Source organism: Danio rerio, chromosome 15 (genome assembly GCF_049306965.1).
Source record: "Danio rerio strain Tuebingen ecotype United States chromosome 15, GRCz12tu, whole genome shotgun sequence".
Classification (NCBI taxonomy): Eukaryota; Metazoa; Chordata; class Actinopteri; order Cypriniformes; family Danionidae; genus Danio; species Danio rerio.
The window spans coordinates 36816946-36840479 of record NC_133190.1 but is presented as its reverse complement, the minus strand read 5'-3'; the positions used below and the strand labels follow the sequence as shown (position 1 = coordinate 36840479).

The following is a 23534-nucleotide window of genomic DNA, read 5'->3' as shown; positions in this document are numbered from 1 at the left end:
AATTATTAATTTCAGTGTAAGTACATTTTATTTAAGGCCACCTAATATAAAGTTTATACTACCACCTAATAAACTTTTTTTTAAATGCAAATGCACTCTGTTTTATTTTTGGCCAAAGCGGTTTGCTTTTTGACCAAAAATGAGCCTGAAAGCCTGTATTTTGCCGTATTTTGTCTGTAGACGCTGTGGTTGTCAAGGACAAGGTGCTTTGCTCATGTATATTCATGTGTTGTGTTGCGCTGCAGCCGGAGCTTCAGCAAACGTGCGACTGCACCTCTTCTTTTCTTGCGATAGTGGCATGCAGTCATGTGACACAATTACACATCCTACTAACTAAAGATTGAAGTTTCTGGTTGGGCCTGCTTTACTTCTACTCAATTTTATTTATTTAGCCTGTAGTTCATAATAAGTGTTTTGCTCAATGAACTTGCCTGATGCATTTGCATGTTGGGTCACGATATGATGCATTCCTGCCTACAGTGAACGTATTCATAAGTTATGAATTAGTGTTCTTTAATGTAAAGTTTAAAGGGTTAGTGCACCCAAAAAGGAAAATTCATCAATTAAAGACATTAATTACTCTCCCTCAGGTCGTTCCAAACTCCTGAGACATTTGTTCATCTTCAAAACACAAATTAAAATATTATAGATGAAATCCAAGAGCTCTCTGACTGTTTAAAAACCTCATATATCAACACTGTAAAAAATGCAGGGTTCCATATAATTTATTCAGGTTGTAATAATACAATTTAATTATGTTAACTTAACAAATTTAAGTAGATTGAACATAAAACAATTAAGTTTTCTATTAAAAAACACAAGAATTGTGTGAAGTTTATTTAGCTTTAACAAGAACACAAAAAATAAATTTTTTGTTTGTCTAAAACATTGTCAAAACAGTCCATTTGTCATCAGTGGTTCAACCTTAATTTATGAAGCTACAAAAATAATGTTGGGTAGAAAAAATGACAATCAAAAGTTTAGTAAGTTCAAGTGAACTTTGACTGTTTTTTACATTTTTGGGTGAGATATATGGCATTAATGTCAAGTTACTGTCTCTGTTTTTAAATATTGTTTTCCAAACGTTACAAGGAAAATAGAATGTATACACCATCAGGGGTGGATTTAACCAATAAGCAAGGTAAACGGCCACTAAGGGCCCCAGGACATCTGAGGGCCCCCAATAAATATCTAGAAGTGTAAATTATATACCTATAGACTACATATCCAAAACATTGTTTTCTATGATAGTTGGTTTAGTGAGAGGAAAACAAATAAATGTTATACAGTATTAAATATTATTAAATAAACAATAAAACATGATATTATTATGATAATGTAATGTTATGTAATTATAATATTATAAAATAAATCATGGAACAGTTCAGCAGTCAAATTTATAAACAATATATATTTATCATTTTAAGAAAACAAATCATTTAAAATGTAGAGCTTGCATTAAGATAAAACGTAGAAAATAAGATTGGGTGACATAAAAAATAGCAAAATAAATAAAAATTAAATAAAAGTAGAAAGCGTGCATTTCAGGACTTGGGCTCCATGGCTGGAGTTGCTTAGGGCCTCCAAATCACCAAATCTGCCCCTGTACACTATTAATTGAAAATGATAAACATTTATCTAACATTTTTTTAAATTTTACATTGCAATGTAATGGACACATAATTAGGGTCTTATGAAAAGTCATTTAAAATTCTATTATTTATTTATTTATTTTTCAAATGCCATTTTTACTTTAAAAAAAGAATTAGATTTTTAAAAAATTATGTTGTGTATCCCATAAACACAACAACAATGGTGACTGTGAGAGAAGAACTTTTTCATAAAAATCTGGCAGTATTGATCTTCAATGGCACAGAAAAAGAACAAGCGACGTAGATGTACAGTATGCACACAGTAAAAATATTATATAACAAAAAGTAATGCCAACAAATGTTTTGTTACTTTAACTTATTTTAATTAGTTAATCAAGTTTCAGCAGTTTTTATCCAAAGATGTACTTAATATTTTTATTCAGTTTGATGTAAGTTGAGTACAAACATTATTTTAATGTAAACAAAACTGCAACTTAATTTTTTTGTGTTCAATCCACTTAAATTTAGAAAAACTATGTAGGAACACGTATCGATTTGTGTTGTGACAACATGAAGGAATTGTGTGGACGTTACAAGACTTATAGTGACACCAAAACAAAACCAGAGATTCATTTGCTTTTCTTTATTTGTTTGATAACATTGGTGTCACTTTAAATGGCGTGTACAGAAGCTTATCTGGGATCAGTTTATCATACGGAGCACGAATGATAAAATATCTTTGCGAGGGAATGCAAAAACCTAAAAATAGACAGGTTTGTAGCCAGCCTGGTTAAAGGGGTAGTTCTTTTTTCTCTTTCTGCAGTTATTCACCTCCTTTTCTGTTTAATTATGGTATAAATACTGCATTTTAGTGACATTTTAAGCACTTTTTTTTCTTAAATAGCTTGTTGGTGGCCGTCAGAACAAAAGTTTTTGATGTACCAAAACATTTCCTTAAAAGTTTTTTAAAAATTACTTTAAAGTTCTAATTTATTACATTATTTATCATTAAGAAAAAAATAGGATTCGTTAATTTTTTAAATAAAAACTGTAGCTTATTTTCATTTATTAGGCAAATAACAGTCTGGCCAGCAAATTCAACTTTCCTCTGTTTGAATTTGGCCATTCGAATAAAAAATAAACAAATAAATGAAAACTATAATGTAGAGCTTCACAATTTTTCCAGATTTTTATCCTGTAAAAATAGTTAAATAAAAAATCCATATATAACAACAATAGCCTGATTAGTATTAAAATTAACTTTATTATGGGCCATTTTGGAGCTTTACTCCTTTTAATTGATCATTTTTTGTTTCATGAATAACATCCAAAATTTTGAATAAAGTAGCTTGTAAAAATAGTTTCTCTGTTTAACAACAATACAGTAGGTTAGTAGTGAAAGATGACTTTACTCTCGTCAGATTGTATGTTTTCTGCACAGATGTTGGACTCATGAAAAATGATTGTTTGCATTGGCCAAAACTAAAGTCGCGACAACCACAGAGGATTCCGCTTGGTCTTAAAGCCTTCTTCGATAGATTGTTTTCACAATTAATGATAGAACAGCAGTCAAAATAGGACAAATGAGCTCATGTATGGGACAAATTCTGGATCTTTGTCAGTGGGGGGTGGGTCTTTCGAACCACCCCTGGCTACAGGCCTGATATATATTTTCTTATCCTCCAACGCAGTTTTTTTTTCCCCCCTTTTTTTTTCCACCATCACATCCCTTCCAGCTCTCTGTAATTTTATTTAGGCTAGAATAAAAGTAGTTTTAAAATTTTTTAAACCCTTTTAAGGTCAATTATTATCTCCCAAGCAATTTGTTTTTCTTAGTTGCCTCCAGAACAAACCCCCGGTTATACAATGACTTGCATAATACCCTAACTAACCTAATTAACCTAGTTAAGCTTTTAAAATGCACCTTAAGGTGAATAGTATCTTGAAAATTTTCTAGTAAAACATTATGTACTGTCATCATGGTAAAAATAAAAGAAAGCAGTAATTAGAAATGAGTTATTAAAACTATTGTGTTAAGAAATTGTATTTCCCTTAAACATAAATTAGGGGGGAAAAATACAGGGGGGCTAATAATTCTGACTTCAGCTACATTAGAGATTTTTGTGTATCAGTAACACACATCTTCATCCAGATGCTGTCATTGTAACTTGTCCATCTGCAACTCTCCCAAACAGCCCGTCTTTGACCTGCTGAACTGTCAGCTCTGTAAGCGTTCACCTTTTGACCCGACAACAAATGCTGTCCCTATGGTTGTAACCTTTTAATGTTACCCTGTCAAATGAACATCTATACCTGTCCTGTGCTCCCTGAAGCTCACGAGATTATACATTGCGCCATGAATGACTTCAAATGTCAGTTTATGTTTCCATCAGGCCCCCAATAATGGACATCCATGCAAAAGTGACTTGCTAGAGGTTTCTTCAGAGTTGCGACACGTGGAAACGGTGGACCGACACGTTCGGCATGTGTTAAATATGTTGCATGTAAATGGATATAATGAACTTCAACTCAAAGGTCAGCTGAGGTGTGAAAGCGCTGTAACCTATCTATAACCAGAGGTGTTATGAGAGGGGAAAAAAGTTTAATCTAACTTTTGACATGGTGATGGTTATCATAGCACATTATATATGTGTGTATACTTCTGATCAAATGTTTGGGATCAGTTTGATTTTTTGCTTTTAAAGAAAAAAATGTGTTTAAAGGGATAGTTCACCCAAAAACGTAAAGTCTGTCATCATTTACTCTCACTTCACTTGTTTCAATTCACTTATGAGTTTCATTCTTTTGTTGCAAAAGATGTTGGAAACTGGTATCCATTGACCTCCATTATATTTGTTTTAATATGGATGTAGATGGTTACAGGTTTTCAGCTTTCTTTAAAATATCTTCTTTTGTGTTCAACAGACGAAAGAGTCTCATTGTTTATAACCACTTGAAGGTGATTGAATATTGAGTCTTCAGCCTTAAACCACAGGAATATATTAACAAACAACAAAAAAACATTCATTTTAAATTGTAATAATATTTCACATTTTTACATTGTGTATTAAACAAATGTGGGATAGTTCATGTAAAAAATAATAATTACTATTTATTCACACTTAAGTGGTTATAGACATTAATGGCACTCTTTCATCTGTTGAACACAAAAGAAGATATTTTAAAGAAAGCTAAAAACCTGTAACCATCTACATCCATAGTAAAACAAATCCAATGGATGTCAATGGATACTGGTATCCAGTGTCTATCAAAATATCTTCTTTTGCATTTAACAGAGGAAAGAAACTCATAAAGCAATTGAAACAAGTGAAGGAAGAGTAAATGTTGAAAATTAACTATCCCTTTAATAAAAGCTTATTTTGCTGCTCCCTAAGGCTGCATTTGTTTGATTAAAAATACAGTTAACATTGTAAAAATGTGAAATATTATCACACCTAATTAAATGAGTTCAGCCTTTAAATGTCTAATGTTTAAGCTATTTAAAAGTGTCTTAAAAGTATCTAGTAAAATAAAAATTATTGTCATTATGGCAAAGATAAAATAAATCAGTTATTAAAAATGAGTTATTACAATGTGTTGAAAAAAATCTGCTAAACAGAAATTGAGGAAAAAAATAAACAGGGGGGCTAATAATTCTAACTTTTTAATAATAAAACTCCAACTTTCAACTGTGTGTGTATATATATATATATATATATATATATATATATATATATATATATATATATATATATATATATATATATATATATATATATATATACACACACACAGTTGAAAGTTGAAGTTTTATTATTAAAAAGTTCGAATTATTAGCCCCCCTGTTTATTTTTTTCCTCAATTATATATATATAGACACACACACTAATCAAATGTTTGGGATCACTATTATTTTTTTATGTGTTTAAAGGGATAGTTCATCCAAAAATGTAAAATCTGTCATAGTTTACTTTCCCTTGTTTCAAACCTTAGTAAGTTACTTTCTTCTGTTGAATGCAAAACAACTTATTTTAAAATGTATAGGAAATTCGGTAACCATTGACTATCATTCTATTTGTTTTACTATAGAAGTCACTGGTTACAGGTTTTCAGCTTTCTTCAAAATCAATGTTCAACAGACAAGAGTCTCAATAATGTTTATAACCACTTCAGGTGAGTAAATAGTGAGTAGATTGTTTTTTTGTGTGTGAACTATCCCTTTAATAAAAGCATATTCTACTAAACTCTGATTAAAAATACAGTACAGTACAGTTTTTACACAGAAAAATGTGAGATATTATAACTATTATTTAAAATGAATGTTTTCTTGTTGAATGTTAATTTATTAAAGCTGAAGTCTTCAGTGCCATTCCATCCTTCAGATGTTATTAAATTGTAATTATAGTTGAATTTTTTTGTCATTGTTGAAAACTGTGAACATTTTTGCTGATAGAGTACCATTGAAAAATGTTTATTATAAGGTTTAATATTAAATTAACTTTTTTTTGTTTTTTACTTTTATTTCCCAAGATCACAAAAGATTTATGATATCAAAAATGATTTTAATTCATATAAATGCTGTTACTTTGAACTTTCTTTTCCACAAAACTATGAAGCAGAAAAAAAAAATCAGCATTGTGAAATAAGTATTATAATTACTAATATAGCATCAATAATTGTTGATCATAATAAAACAGCAAATCCGCATATTATATTGATTTCTGAAGGTTCATGTGACACTGAGACAAAAAACAACTAAAACGGGTTAAAAATTTATACTGAAAATGAGCAAACCACTGTTTCTCAACATTTTTAAACTTTTCTTTTTTATCAAAACAGGTCTCTCTTGCTATTATGGTTATTGAGAATTACAGCTTTTTGCATCTTGTCTGTTGTTGTCTTGTCTTGACTGAATGAAAACAGTTCCAGTAACAAACATGCTGTATATTAAGCACAAGTGAAATATTGAAAATGGAAAATTCTGTTTACTGCATCTACAAAAAACAACAACTGAGAGCGTGTTGTAGCATATTGTTTGATTTTAGTGCCTGTATTATACAAAGCTCTTTGAAATAAATGTTTTCTGATTGGCCAAGTGTTTGTGAATATTGATTGTAGTCCGTGGCAACAATGTATAATTGTTCTCTCTCTTTATGTTCTCTAAGATAAATATTAGGATCTTGATGGGCATGCCAGCATTAATATCTTTTATTTATTTAAATCTGTGGCCTCAGCAAGCTTAACATTTTAGGTACATTTGGGTACTAATATGCACCATTAAGGTACCACTGTGGACTATGTGGGTACAAGTATGTATCTTTTAAAAAAGGTACTGCCCCAGCAACAGCTCCTGTACCTTTATTTCTGAGAGTGTATAATATTATAATATTATAGTTATAAGTAATTAATTAGTATGTTAATGTTACAAAAAATAATAGAAATAAAAAGATGTTTATTTTTCACCTTTCAGTAAATTTTATTTTTACATTTTAACTCTCCAAATGTGAAGAATGAATTATATTTCATATATAGTATAGTAATGATAACATAATAAATAATAGAACATGTTGTTTTAACTCTTTAAGCATGTACACTAAAATCTATTATATCAAAATATAATAAAATAATCAATAATCCAAGAAATTTATCAACAAAAATATTTAATGACATTTAATGTGACATTTTAACTATTTATTGCTTATATTATATTATAAACCATACATGTTTTAAACTTAAACATAAATCTATATAATTTATTATTTAATAACTTGTTTTGTAATTAAATAATAGTTATTTAATTGGAATTTTATGAATTATCAATCTTTTTTACATTAATAACAAAAGTCTGAAAATATGCTGCTTTTTTGCAGACATACTGTAAATATCTTATATTGGCTCACAGTTAAAATTTGAGTATGACTACCAATTTTTAGACTCAAAAATGTTAGGAAACATTTCTAACTCCAATCAGAGCCCCATTAAAAGTTCACTGGGGGCCTCTAGGGGGCCACGGACTCCTACTTCAGAAACACGTTAAACCACCCTAAAAAAAGGATTTATTAACAACAGATCGATTTGCTTTTTAACATGTTTCTGTGATGCACTTTTGTAGCTTGTTCGATCATTTACAAGAATCCTAAACTGGATGCACAATATGATATTGGGAACTTTCACGCACGCAATTTACAAAACATCAAACCACAAGAGGGATTATAATGACGAGATGTGTGTTCTCATAAATAAACACCTTATAATTGCAATATCAGTTGTGCACATTTTAATGAATTTGGCAGTTGATTGACGGCTGGAAGTCTGAGGACAGTGGCAGCCAATGGGAAGCGGGGCTCCGGCTGTTTGGGAAGGGAGGCCCCTGGAGCAGCAGACGGCGAAGCTGAGCGCGGAGAACAGACACGAGCGTCCGGTGAAACGTCCGTCAATGAATCCGGTGCGTTAAGTGAGGTGAGTGCAAGCTTAAAGTTCTCCATCAGCTTCGTGAATCTTGTCTCGACACAAAACAAAAGTGTTTCCAAAAGTCCCGTCCCTGCGGAGGACCGCATTACGCACGCACAGCAGCGCAGTATCTTTCATTGCAAATGTATTTACAAAGTGTCACACATCTGCTGCTTTTTATTGTCTGTTTGATAGGGTGTGGAGAGAAAGATGTGTTTGTGACCGGAGCTCGCATCATTAAATCGCTTCATTAAATCGCTGAATCTCCTGTTCTGATCGGACGGCGCGCGCTCACGGTCCAGACGCGGCAGAATGGACGGACTTCACGACCAACAAGTGCCTTTTATAAAGTCTCATGTAAGTCTGGTGAAGCTAAACGCGCAATTAAGTTGATATATGATTTGTTATGTACTTGTGTAATTGATTGAGGACAGTTGGCGTTTTTATGAAACGTGACAGGAACGTGCCATTGACGCGCGCGATTCTGCAGCATAGGGAGCTTCACTCATTTTTGACGACATATACGATCACTGATAGTTCAAATGTACATATTATAATAGCATTTTATCTTGTTGTGGTGTATTAAATTACTTAAATGACATAATTTATCGTGCTTAGGCTTATAAACGTCACTTTTTGTGCTATTATTCAAATAAAAGGAACTTCTGTCACCTTAATTGATTCTGACTAATAAACAGTCACAGGTAATCTAAACGTACAGATTATAAAATCTTTATAACTTGTTTTAAAGTACTGTAATTTATTAATTTATCAGTTCTAGTTGTATAAAGTCTAGCTTTTAATATGATTCTTCAGTTTAAGTCTTTAACTTCTGTCCTCTAGAAAGATTTACATAGGCTAAATATTAAATGTGGCATGAGATGATGTGCATTTGTGTATAGAATGTATAGAAACTTGGTTTTACAACTTTTTAAATTAGGCAACATTATCATTTAGGCCTGCTTTTGAGCATTTTTTAAATTAAAAAAATAATTGGTGGCTTGTCATTTTTGTCAGTCCAAGACTTATCAAACTTTTCAGCTAAATTGGAAAAATAGTAATTCTTAGTAGATTATCAAGTCCACCTGAGGGCTGATCAAGGCCACCAAACATCGATTTTACCCCAAGAAATAAAAAAAAGTTTGATTTCTGAGTATTTCAAAGAAATCAAAAGAGCCTGAACACTACATCTAATGTAGGCTATGGTGCAGAAGTCTTTCAATAACCATCTCAACTCCCTCTGTCTTCATTTGAGCCGATTGATCTGTTGCTTTCTGTCCAGAATCCTCGGGGAAAGACGTCCGGCACGAGACCAGCAAAGGACAGAAAAAGAAAATTCATTAACTCTGACCTGGCGCTGGACACTGAGGGTAAGCACTCAGGTGTGGGGTGAAACAGACAATGTTCATTTCACGCCTTCTTAACATCTCGCTAAAATGCAATATCGCCCTTCGCCACCTGCACTCAGGGGCTTTAAAAAATCTCAATCAGCAGCGCTCGCCTCGCTCTTTGAGTGTCAAAACTCATAATTAAACCTTTGTACCTGTTGTTTCACCATCGTCTCTCTTTTGTTTTTTTGTTTTCAGAGCTGTTTCAAGATCTTAGTCAACTTCAGGAGACCTGGCTCGCCGAAGGTAAGCTCTGCTCTGTTTACTTGAGCTTCTCATCGGTTGATCGAGCTTTTGTTTCCAAGCGGAGAGAGAGAGAGAAGATTCTGGGGGAGGGGGAGCAAATATGCCTCAAGTTACAGACCTAATCTGCAGTCCAATTAATGCATCTGTAGCGAAGGCACTTGGTGTGTCATGCATACATTAGTGCTGGAGAAGAGCAGGAGTCTAGGGGGAGACCGAGGAGGTTCTACTTTGAGTGTCATCACAAATTACCAGAAGAACTTGTGCAGTCGCTCGCGCTCACTCTCTTCTCCTCTCTTCGTCCGCTTTTGGCAGCAGCAAAGGCAGACGAGCCACCAACACTGCCACCTTTCTCTCTCTCCCTCTCTCTCTTTCTCTCACGCGAACACTCTCTTTCTTTCCCTCACAGCTTTCCTTTTTCTTACTCTCTCTTTGTGTTTTAAGTTTTTAATCTGTCTTTATTTTTGTTGAGAAATGGATTGACGCTTGATCGTTTATTAGAGCTTCAACTTTTATTAATTTTTTTTCATCCGTGCTAACTTTTTTTTTTTTTCGGTTTGTTTTTGGCCATTTTTTTCTGTCTCATGGCAAGACGTGCTGGTTGTGGTGTAACTCAAACGTGATGCTTCAGGAGTTAAACGCGAGTGTCTTCTTCCCACCTTGCTTGCAGCACCGACCTTTAGGTTAGTAAATGGTTCACTTTGTGGTTGATTGTAGATGTGTTTAGACATATTTTTAATGTGATGTAAGTTTGGTTCTATATGAGAAAAAAGATTTATGCCATTAATAGCAGTTTTTACTCCAAACTTGCAAAATGTTGCAAATATAACCTAAAAGTTATTGTTTTTTGATAGTAAACTTAATTCTGATAGTTTTTATGTGAAACTGTTGATTGTGACGTTAAAGATGGCTTTTCTTGTCTTCGCTTTGTTTCAGACTATTATTCAAACTAATATGTTATGCTACCGATGGTTGCTATTTAAACTTAAAGTCATTTCTTTTTCTGAGAGTTTAATTATAATTCTGTTATTTAAAAAATATATATATTTTTCAGATTTTTCAAATATTTTCAAAGTTTTTTACTATTATTATAATTAAACTTATGTTTTTTTAATGTGATTTTATAGTCATTTTAGTTATCTCTTAATTTTAATAGTGTTTCTTAAAAAATGAAGTGTATACTGTTAATTGTGATATTAATGATTCAATAATAATGTTATTTCTTGTCTTAAATGATAAGATTTTTACTCTACTGTTTATTTTTGCAAAATGTTACAAATGTAACAAAAAGTAGTTTTTTGTCTTTAGGCTTATTCTGATGCTGCAAATTTATATAAAAAACAAGTTTATACCTTGTATGTATCAAATATGTGTGTATTGTATATGTATAACATTCATAAAGTCTTATATATCTAGTTAAATAACTTTTTTAGATTTCTAAAATGTTTTTGATCATATAACTATTCATAGTTGGCTTGTGATTCCATTTTTAGATATAAAGAGTTCAGATGCAAAAATCTCTAGATGCCGTCTGAATGTTCAGATAAATTGAGAATTTTTCTCAACCTCCTATGTTTATGCTCAGTTATTTCACTTGACAGGCAATGAAAAGAGCTTATATGTCAATATAAATGTAACATTTCTGATCCTAGACACAAGAGTCAGAAATATCTGAAAATATCTAATGGCTTTTAGATGTTTTGCACTTAAACTCTTAATATTATGTTGTCAGAGATTAGTTTATTCTGTTGTAAAGTTTAAAATACAAGTTGCTACTCCATCCCAGCCTTTGTCTGTTTATTGTAAAAAGCAGTTTATTGCAAATTAGGAAAAATAAAAATAAAATAAATTTGATCATACAACTATTCATACACAGTTGACATATGTTTCTATTTTTAGATATTACATTGTCACAGATTGATTTAAGTTGTGTACAGTCCTCATAGACGTAACAGCCTTTGTCTATTTATTTTAAAAAGAAGTTTGGTTGCAAATTTGAAACAATAAAAACAAAATAAGTTTGATCAACTATTCATACAGAGTTGGCGTGTGTCTCCATTTTTAGATATGATATTGTCACAGATTAGTTTATTCTGTGGAAAAGTTTTAAATACAATTTGCTACTCTTCATAGACATAACAGCCTTTGTCGGCTTATTGTAAAAAGCATTTTGGTTGCAAATTAGAAAGAAATAAATTAAAATAATTTTGATCATACAACTATTCATACACAGTTGGCGTGTGTCTCCATTTTTAGATGTGATATTGACACACTTTAGCTTAATCTTTGGAAAAGTTTAAAGTACAAGTAGGCAGTCCTCATAGACATAACAGCTTTTGTCTGTGTAATTTAAAAAGAAATTTGGTTGCAAATTAGGAAAAGAAAAGAAAAAAAAGTAGCTGGACAGCTGAAAATCACACAATGCAGTTTGTAAAACGATCCCAGCGCTTTGCATTTGTAAAACCACGGCTGTCTTTAAGCCTATGGGATGCATTTGCATTCATTTTGGACAAAAAGAGGAAATGAAGATGAGTTGTGTGTGTCTGTTTTCTGTTATCGCATCTGGTCTTGTGCGACTGGATTTTTGAGTCGTGCTGCATGAAAGTCCATCTAATGCAACTTAATCAAGCATCATTTTATTAAGCAACGTCTCAAACATCACTTCATTGAGATATAATTCAGTACAGCTGCACTGTGTGTTCAGGAAATTGTTTTTAAATAATTATATGATATGTCTCAATTTTGCTCAGCTGCATGTGAATAGAGACTCGATGTTTAATGCATACTTTAAAAAAAATCCTCACAGAATAGTTGTGGATTTTAAAATTAAAAGTTCGCTTTACAACAGATTTTGGACTTTACTGTCCTTGTCGAAAGAGTTTGATTATGCCAGATCCACCCCAGGGCCTCTAAAAGAATAAGACAGGACTTAAATATTTTAGTATATCCGGCAGGGATTAAAAAAAAAAAAAGAACTGCGCAGAGTCCAAAAAAAAGTAGTAGATATTACAGTGAGCAGTACAATTCAACCTGTCTTACATCCATCAGTTGCAGTGCCCCAAAGATTCAACATAAATCACAGAAAGATTTAATATATGACTTCCTGTCCATTAGAACTCAAACGAAGACCTTGCGGTTTCATTTCAGAGATTTATTAGCTCAGGTAATTGGAAAGAAGAGGAAGACATATGAGCGACGGACTGAATTTCCGGCAGCGTCGACTAAAGAGCTGATCATTCGACATGCATGTGTCATTTCACCCAGAAACGACTGACTGTCGCGAGAAAACCATTGTTATACAATCTTAATCCTTTTATTAGCATTTCAAGTCTGACTTTTACCAGGAATCTCTACAAGCTTTCCTCTTGTTCTTGTGATCATGAGTGTTTGCGGTTGTCTTCACGAGGTTGATTTCGAGTCATTCTTGGCCTGGCGCTGCAGTTTGTTTCATCTTCCGCTCTTTAGAAGTCATTGATAGTTAAAAAATGTAGATAATAATTTGCAACAAGAATCAGTCCAAGGCACTCGAGTGCCTTGGACTGATTCTTGTTGCGGATTTGATGAATCCCTTACCCAAAGAGCACCGACCATACATTTGAACTTACCCCAGAGCGCTTTTTGTTTTGTTTTTTTCTGTAGATAATAATTGTTTTAAATCTTGTTTTTGTCTATTAAATTACTCAAATAGCAGAACTTCTCAGTTTTAGGCCTATGACTTCACTGCAAAATCAATACTTTCGTTTTTAAGAGACTTTGTGTCTTGTTTCTAGTCCAATTTCTAAACATTCTTAAATCAATAAGCATTTTCTAGACAAGTTAAAAATACATTTAAAATCAGAATTATTAGGCCCATTTTGATTTTTTTTTTTTTTTTGATTTTTTAAACATTTCCCATATGATGTTCAACAGAGCAAGGAAATTCTCACAGTATTTCTGATAGTATTTTTTCTTCTTGAGAAAGTCTTATTTGTTTTATTTTAGCTAGAATAAAATAATTTTTTTAAACGTTTTTAAAGTCATAATTATTAGACCCTTTAAGCTATTTATTTTTCAATTGTCAACAGAAAAACACATCATTATACAATGACTTGCCTATTTATCCTGTCCTGCCTAGTTAATCTAATTAACCCAGTTAAGGTTTTAAATGTCACTTTAAGCTGTAAAGAAGTGTCTTCAAAAATATCAAGTCAAACATTATTTACTGTCATCATGGCAAAGATAAAACAATTCAGTTATTAAAAATGAGTTATTAAAACTATTATGTTTAGAAATGTGTTGAAAAAACCTGCTCTCCATTAAACAGAATTTGGCGAAGTAAAATAAACAAAGGGCTAATGATTCAGGGGGGTTAATATTTCTCACTTCAACTGTTTATAGTGTTTTGTTTTCAGAAATAAATCGAACCGCGCATCCCCCTCACCCCACACCCCCCAAAATAAATAATAATTTTGCTTACCCCACTGTCATTTTTAATAATAATAAAAAAACTTGCTTAATTTTGACCTTATTTCTACAAATAAAACACAATATTTTTTTACTTGTTTAGAAAATGCTTCTTTATGTAAGAATTTTATTTGGACTGTAAACAGGATGAAAGATTTAAGCAAGAAAAAAAAATTGCATTTAAAAAAAGGGTTAAAAAAAAACATTATATTATATATAGATTATAAAATTATATCTCAAAACTTGACCTAATAAAATGTACTTGAGTTTATCACATATTTATGTATAATTATAATTTTTATTTACTTTGGTAACATAATTAATAATCTATTTTTTATGTGTTTACATTTATAAATTATATTTAACATTAAAACAATATTTTAGACAATTAAATAAAAGTAACAAAGGAATAAAAGTAAAGTTTGTTTTAAAACTCAGTTTTAAATATTTACTATAAGCAAATGTATTAAAAATTATCAATATTTACATTTGTTTTTTATTGAAAGGCAGTTAATAAGTTTTTAAGTCCCAACTATAGAGTTGATCATTTGACCAGAAACAACTTATAGCCACTATATATCCATTAATCTTTTTTATAGCATTTTATGAGTGACTTTTATCCGCAGTCTCTGCATGCTTTCCTCTTGTGTTTATGAGTCTTAAAGCGTGTCTCTTTACGAGGTGGTTTTGCACCGTTCACGGCCTGGCTTCTGTCTGTCTTCTGCTCTTCTCCCTTGTTTCTTTTTTTCCTTGAAGAGATGGACTTGCTCCAGCACCTTAGCTAGCCTCAGGAGTGCTGCTGGGATCAGCTGTCCCATTCACAGGTTGACTCATTCGTCCCGCAGAGAAAACTGGCTGCAGCTCCGGCTCTCCTGCTCTCACCTTTTCTCTGTTTAACTGATGTTTGCGCTACTCGTCTGACTCCTGGTGCACTTGCGCTTTTTTTCTGTTCATTGTCTTCTGATGTGATTGGGGTCTTGATGTCCTTGATTGGGTTTACTTTGCATGGTGATGATCTTTTTGTTGATTTTGTGCAACTCAGCTTTTAAATATCGTAAAGGTAAATTGATGATTATCGGTAACAACTAGTGGCATGGTTTATTTTTGAGACAAGGGCTAGTTTTAACAGCTTTTAGTCATGTGAATATTTCAACATTTAGATTGATAGATAGCTCTGAAAGTGAAATACTGCTTACAATACAATGTAATTTAATGTCAAATTTATATAATAAATGTAATAAAAATAATATTGTGATATTATATTTTTTATTATATAATACATGTAGCATAATAATGCAATGCCATATAATACATATAATATTATTGTTTTAATAATACCTTTGTTTTACAATATAATTAACAATATTAATCATATATTTTTATATATTATAATATATAATTAAATATGTATGTATTTTTATTTACTTATTTATTAAAATATTCATTCATTATTTTATTATTATTTATGTGTGTAATTTTTATAATATTAAATGTTAATATTTTATAGCATTCATTAAAAAGTTAATAATATATATATAATAATATAATAATATAATATATATATAAAATGCATCTTGGGTATTTATTAATCTTATGATTAGTATAATGATCTAAATGACATTTTTACTATATATTATACCTTAAAATATATAAAAGCACTGTTATATAAGCTTTGTGACAACTAGGCCCAATTTCATTGGCTATATAAAGTTTCACAAGGCGTTTTTAAAGAGAAATTCCCTTATTTTGACATTTGACAATTCCCAAAGACACTTAAACCTTGTAAACGTCCAAATAAAAATCCAAGCTACCAACGATATGAGCGAAAACTTGTTGCCTCGCACAAAGCAAATGTTGATTTGTGCGTGTTGCGGCTTGTTACTGTTGTTGTGAAAATGAAAATCCAATTTTAGCGCAGAGGAATAAATGTGCTAATAGCCCCGTGCAGCGAGGTCTCGCGCTCCTCCGCCGCCGTGCGCCTTTGTGTCGAACTCAACAAGCAACAAACAACAGAAGTCATGCAAGAGTGCAAACGCATGTAATATAAACACCAATGCAGAGCTCCGTATGAAGGCTTCATTATTTGAGCATTAGCTCTGAGGAAGGGTTTGCTGGGTCTGGACGGCAGCCGGCGCCGCAGGTACAGGTGCTTCACCAGTGGGGATGTGTCCCAATTAGACAGTGTGAACACTAGGTGTTTTCTCACTGCATGGCTATCCTTATGAAGACACCAGTCATTGTGTTGAGCACAGTCGATCAAGGCGAGGTGTTTTTGGGGTTTTATTTGACAATTCTCAAACTGTTTAAGGCGAGAAACTGCAGGGAAAAACACTATCAGTTTGGAGATTTTTTTAAAAGTTAAAATTACACTTAAAGTATCTTATTTGTTGCACTTTATCAAAATGTGTCTGTATATTTTTTTAAAAATTACGTTTTTTTCAGCTGCATCGACCCATAAAAATCCACTTAAGGAGTTCTTACTTTATAGTTTTTTTTTTCATATCATATCTATATAGTTTTTTATTTATATCTATATTATCTTTTAAAAAATGCATTTGTTCATATATATTTTACCTTCACATATAACAGTCAATTCTACCAAAAATGTTGTTCACAGAATTTTCTGAATTATAGAATTGATTGTTATTCCCTCTGTTAAAACCTTTAATATTTAGATAAATAAAAAAGATTTAATTAAAAAATAAATTAATAAAATTTCAAACCTAACTTCATTAAGTGTTTATTTATTTCTGCTAGAAATATATGCAAATTAGCATACACTTTAAGAAACAATGCATATTTAGGAACAAATAGACAAAAATTACTTAATGTAAGGATTCAACTGGAGAAATATGGTTGGTCACTCTATTAAGTGTGTACTAACATAAAAAAATAAATAATAAAAACACGTGTACAGCAATTAGTTCAACATCTGCTAATACATTAATAAATTCTACGGTTGTGCTTGTTATCATAAGTTAATAAACTGCTAGCTAACAAGAACAATGAATGACTTTATTTTGATTAAGTTACCCATACCAAAATCTGATATATGGCTGCATACTAACATATATAGAAAATATTTTTAACATATATGTATGTATTGTATTGCTAATGATTAAAAAATTATAATAAAATTGTATACATACATATATATATATATATATATATATATATATATATATATATATATATATATATATATATATATACATATATATATATATATATATATATATATATATATATATATATATATATATATATATATATATATATATATACATATATATATATATATATATATATGTGTGTGTGTGTGTGTGTGTGTGTGTGTGTGTGTGTGTGTGTGTGTGTGTGTGTGTGGAATATTTTGAAATATACAGTATGTTCCATATATACAGTTCAAGTCATAAATATTAGCCCTCCTGATTTTTTCCCCCAATTTCTGTTTAACGGACAGAAGATTTTCTTCAAGACACTTCTATACAGTTTTAGTTTTATAAGTTTTATTAACTCATTTATAATAACTGATTTATTTTATCAGTGTCATGATGACGGTAAATAATATTTGACTTGATATTTCTTAAGACACTTCTATATAGCTTAAAGTGACATTTAAGGGCTTAACTAGGTTAATAAGGTTAACTAGGCAGGTTAGGGTAATCAGGCAAGTTATTGTATAACGATGGTTTGTTGACTTTGTTCTGTAGACTTTCGAAAAAAATTACATAGCTTAAAGGGGCTATACATTTTGACCTTAAAATGTTTTTATTCTAGCCAAAATAAAACAAATAAGACTTTCTCCAGAAGACTGTAATGTTGCATATAAGTACATATAAATACATATTTATTATATATGTAAAATACAAACATGAACTTGTATAATATATTTGCATATATTGTCATATTTTATTGTAAAGTATTACCGTATGGTGATGATAGCTATTACTTTATGTATTCATGTATTTGTATCATATTTACCTTCAGTTTCTTGCCTTAATAACACTATATGTATCTGTGAATCCTGAAGCTGGATGCGTTTCACACACCGCTGCCTGCTTTGTCCAACAAATGAAGCTGAAATGAAATTACTGGCATAATTAGAGGATATGTTTTCTCTGTTTTAAACCAATAAACGTCTTTATGGGTTGGTCTGAGAATTTCAAATCATTAGTGTTTCAATTACAGTGGATTATTAGAGGAAATTACTCGTTTGGGCGATTATTAGAGGACAGATCGAGTCAGCTTGACTTGTGCAAAGCAAATATGAAGGGAAAATCTGTTTATTTAGCCCTTTTCTCTCCTCTTTTTCCTTCCAGCTCAAGTTCCTGATAATGACGAGCAGTTTGTTCCAGACTTTCAGAGTGAAAACTGTAAGTTTGAGCTTTTTCTTTTTATTTAATAGATGTATTTATATTATATTTTTGGTAATTCTTTATAATAAGGTTTTCGGTCAACTATATACTTGCTAATCTGTTCAGCAAAGATGCACTGCATTAATACAAAATGACAGTAAAAATGTTTAAAATGTTTAGAAAATCTTATTTCCAACTTTTTATTCATCATAGAAAAAATAGTTAATATTATTTATTTATTACTAAAGCTGAGTTATAATGAGCTGTTGAAGTTTTTATTATTTTTTTTTTATATTTTGTGTGAAAGTAACTTACAGTAAAACACTAACAGTAATGTAACTATTCAATTCAACTAACAGGACTAGATTGTATATTGACTATAATATACAATATAATATGTTGTCATTGTGCAGAGATGCATTCAGTTTAAAAAAATTGACTGTAATGTTTCAACATATACATATTATAAGCAATTTGTGATTAAAAACAAAAAACATTCAAACATGTCATATCGAAGATTAACAATCATAACGATGATAAAGTTTTTGTCTTGTTTCTAGTCCAAATATAAAAAAATTCTTCAATCAAGATGCAATTCTTTAGAGAATTAAAAATATAAATATTGTTTAGTTTCTTTCTCCAGAAGTAATGAGTCAAGTTATGTGAGATTTTACTTAAAACAAGTAAAATAATCTTTCCAGAGGGATAAGCATAATAAAAGTGTGTTGATATTAGATCAGAGATTAGAGATTAGTACCGATTTTTCCACCACCGAAAATGTTTCGGCCAAAAATGTTCTGTCATTTAATGGACCCTAATTTTTGTGAATTTAGTCATTGTTTGGGTACTCTTTTAAATCTGGAAGCATTAATAACTCATACCAAAATATATATTATTATCGTTCAATATGGAAAATAATTATCAAGATTGCATTTTACCATATCGCCCAGCCCTACTGTTACTGTAAACTTTTATGTCCCCTTTCTGTAGCGTAATAGATTTACAACGTTTACAGTTGAAGTCGGAATTTTTAGCCCCCTTTGATTTTTTTCTTCTTTTTTAAATATTTCCTTAATAATGTTTAACAGAGCAAGGAAATTTTCACAGTATGTCTAATAATATTTTTTTCTTTTGGAGAAAATCTTATTTGTTTTATTTTGGCTAGAATAAAAGCAGTTTTAAATTTTTTTAAATTCATTTTAGGGTCAAAATGATTAGCCCCTTTAAGCTATTTTTTTTTTTTTCAATCGTCTACAGAACAAACCATCGTTATACAATAACTTGCCTAATTACCCTAACCTGCCTAGTTAACCTAATCAACCTAGTTAAGCATTTAAATGTCACTTTAAGCTGTATAGAAGTGTCTTGAGAAATATCAAGTCAAATAATATTTACTGTCATCATGACAAATATAAAATAAATCAGTTATTATAAATGAGTTAATAAAACTTTTATGTTTAGAAATGTGTTGAAAAAACTGCTCTCCATTAAACAGTATTTGGGGGGAAAAAACTAAACAGGGGGGCTAATAACTCAGGGGGCTAAAAATTCTGACTTCAACTGTATATCATACCACACACTTACGACATTAAACAACATTAATAGTACTAAAAACTATGGCTACCTCTTCCCATTAAAATTCAGCAAAGCAATCGCACAAGGAACAAATGAAAATTGTAATCTGCCAAAGGGACCCTATATCGAGAACCTGAGCGAAGGATTTGAAATGAATCAAAAGGAGTAGGGGATATATCAGATGTAATCTGATGAGCTTTTGTAAACCCCCGGTATAAATTTCTTATATTTGATTGATTATTTTACTTAGCCCATGCACTGGCAGATAATTTAGCTTGCTTAACATAAAATATCACTTAATTTTGACATTATTTCTGAAAACAAAAGTATTTGTTTTCTACAAAATGCTTCCTGATTTAAGCATTTTTGTACAATTGGACTAGAATCAAGACACAAACTGGAGCTTATACCCCAAACCTGACTACTAAACCCCCTGAAATCTGATGATTTAGCATGAAAGTTAGCCAAACGAAGCTCTAGTGTAGGTCGTTTTCTGTGAATAAAGCGCGAGCGGCGTGTGTCCTCTGGGTTGTGTACCTTTCTCAGCGAGTGCAGCCAGAAGCAATAGGCCTTTAAATGGGCATAGGAAGTAAAGTTGGCGCGCGCTGCTCGTGCCAGAGCCGGTGCCAGTGTCGGAAGTGGCATGGACTGAATGAGGCACAGTGGGCAGCGAGTCCAGCTTATGTCTTAAAGAGGAGCCAAAACAGATGAAGGGGGGCTCTGTCTTTCTGGAGAACTCCTGCTCATTAACAAATCAAATATACTAGTGTTTGCTGATAATGGACTGGTGTGTTGTGTTGGCTGCGTATTGTGTATGTAAACTTGGATGAATGTGGAACGCAGTGTTTGTGTTGTAATGTGAGAGTGTGTTGTAGGTTTTGAACGGTATATGTAAGGAAAAGTGGGGAAGCGGCGGGGTGTTTTTTGGCATTGTCGGAGGGATGAGGGACAGGCAGATGGAGGGAGAGCGAGGGCACAGTGGATGGGCTCTTTAACGGGCATCCTGGCCCTCACATATGGGTTTAAAGCGACAATGCCAGTGGATCACTTCCGTTTCATGTGGTCCATTCGCATTAAATAAAAACAACATCCTGAAATTGATATCCAGAGAAAACATGAGCAGGAAAAAAAATGAAACTGATGCATGTTAGATGTGTGTTTATGAAAATGTTTATATTTATCAATATATTTTATTAATGTTTTTATTTTATATGTACAGTTGAAGTCAGAATTATTAGCCCTGTTTATTTTTCCCCCCAATTTCTGTTTAACGGAGAGAAGCTTTTGTTTTTTTCAACACATTTCTAAACATAATAGTTTTAATAACTCATCTATAATAACTACTTTATTTTATCTTTGCCATGATGACAGTAAATAATATTATTATTAATATAATTAATATAATTATTATTAGTACTGATATTTGACTAGACATTTTTCAAGACACTTCTATACAGCTTGAAGTGACATTTAAAAACTTAACTAGGTTAACTAGGCAGATTAGGGTAATTAGGCAAGTTATTGTATAATGATGGTTTGTTCTGCAGACTATCTAAAAAATAAATATAGCTTAAATGGGCTAAAAATATTGAACTTAAAATGGTTTTTAAAAAATTGAAAACTGGTTTTATTCTAGCCGAAATAAAACAAATAAGACTTTCTCCAGAAGAAAAAATATTATCAGACATACTGTGAAAATTTCCTTGCTCTGTTAAACATCATTTAGGAAATATTTAAAAAAGAAGAAAAAAAAGTAAATGGGGTTTAATCATGATTTCAACTGTATTTGTGTATGTTGGTATTATTATTATAATTATAGATATTATTTATTTTGAAAAAGTAAAGAAAAAAGCACAGAAAAAGCAAATAAAAAAAATCATTACAATATGAGTTTGGTAACCATACATCTTTAGGAATAAAAATATATAAAATTAAATAAGTTATTGCATAAAATAAATAAATAAATAAAAAGTTTCAACAAAATGTTTTCTCTTGATTTTTCCTGTTTACTGAAATATTTTTCTCCCTAATATATTTATTTGGGTGTACTCATTTTAGACTCAATTTTGACACTGACTAATCTATTGTAAATAAAATTGTATATTATTATAAAGCATCCTATAGAAAATCTTTATTTAAAAGAGGGGTCTGTCAGATGAGTACTCATTTATGCTGAGAACTATATACAGTTGAAGTCAGAGTTATTAGCCCAGCTGAATTATTAGCCCTCCTGTTTATTTTTTCCCCAATTTCTGTTTAACAAGATAGCAGATTTTTTTCAACACATTTCTAAACATAATAGTTTTAATAACTCATCTCTAATAACTGATTTTTTTTATCTTTGTCATGATGAAAGTAGTTAATATTTTACTGGATATATTTCAAGACACTTCTCTACAGCTTAAAGTGTCATTTAAAGGCTTAACTAGGTTAATTATTTTAACTAGCCAGGTTAGGGTAATTAGGGATTTTCAGTAGACTATCAAAAAGAAATATAGCTTGAAGGGACTAATAAATTTGTTCCTAAAATGGTTCATAAAAAATTTAAAACTGATTTTATCCTAGCCGAAATAAAACAAATAAGACTTTCTCTAGAAGAAAAAATATTATCAGACATACTGCAAACATTTCCTTGCTCTGTTAAACATAATTTGGGAAATATTTAAAAAAGTAAAAAAATTCAAAGGGGGTTTAATAATTCTGACTTCAACTGTACATATATATAATTAGAAAATTATCATTTTAAATTGTAATAATTTTCAACAGTGTACTGTATTTTTTCTTTAATAAATGTTGCCTTGTATAGCATTAGAACATTGAAGAGAATGTCTGCTGTGTAGGAGGGAAAAAAAGAGAAATATATCAGTTGTAACACTAATAAGACAGTGAGTGTAGAAGTGTGATCAAACAGTGGTTATATTTAAGTTCTTTGCTCTTTTGTAAAGGCCATCGTCATTCAGGCCCACAGTGTTTAAGAGGAAGGTGCGACTGAATCTATTATCAGTGAGTAACAGTCAGTCAAGAGGTGAGAGTGAGAACCAGAGAAGAGCGAGAAGAAAAAAAGCACCACCATCAGCACTGGTGGAAAAAAAAAAACACTTACAAACACCTTTTTTAAACCATATGGTAAAATAAATATATATATGTATTATACCATATGGTAAAATAAATATATATATGTATATGTATATATATATATATATATATATATATATATATATATATATATATATATATATATATATATATWTATATATATATATATATATATATATATATATATATATATATATATATATATATATATATATATATATACATATATATACATATATATATATATATATTTTTTTTTTAAATATACAAAAAAACTGGCAAAACAAATATGCATTATATTATATTATATGATTCATTCATTTTTCTCTGATTTATTGATGTCACCACAGTGGAATGAACTGCCAATTATATTATATTTTATTGTTTTG

At 30.9% G+C, this 23534-nt stretch overlaps 1 protein-coding gene across 4 annotated transcripts in view; it reads left to right on the top strand.

The window, feature by feature from the left end:
• Positions 1 to 7966: 7966 nt before the first annotated feature.
• Positions 7967 to 23534, top strand: part of etv1 (ETS variant transcription factor 1) — a 39760-nt gene continuing 24192 nt past the window's right edge. The window contains exons 1-6 of one of the 4 annotated variants that reach the window (XM_073923147.1): positions 7967 to 8051; positions 8238 to 8399; positions 9325 to 9412; positions 9629 to 9676; positions 10266 to 10356; positions 18439 to 18492. In XM_073923147.1, the coding sequence (XP_073779248.1) occupies positions 10296 to 10356; positions 18439 to 18492 (115 nt within the window). In that variant the 5' untranslated portion in view covers positions 7967 to 8051; positions 8238 to 8399; positions 9325 to 9412; positions 9629 to 9676; positions 10266 to 10295. 4 annotated transcript variants of the gene reach the window in all.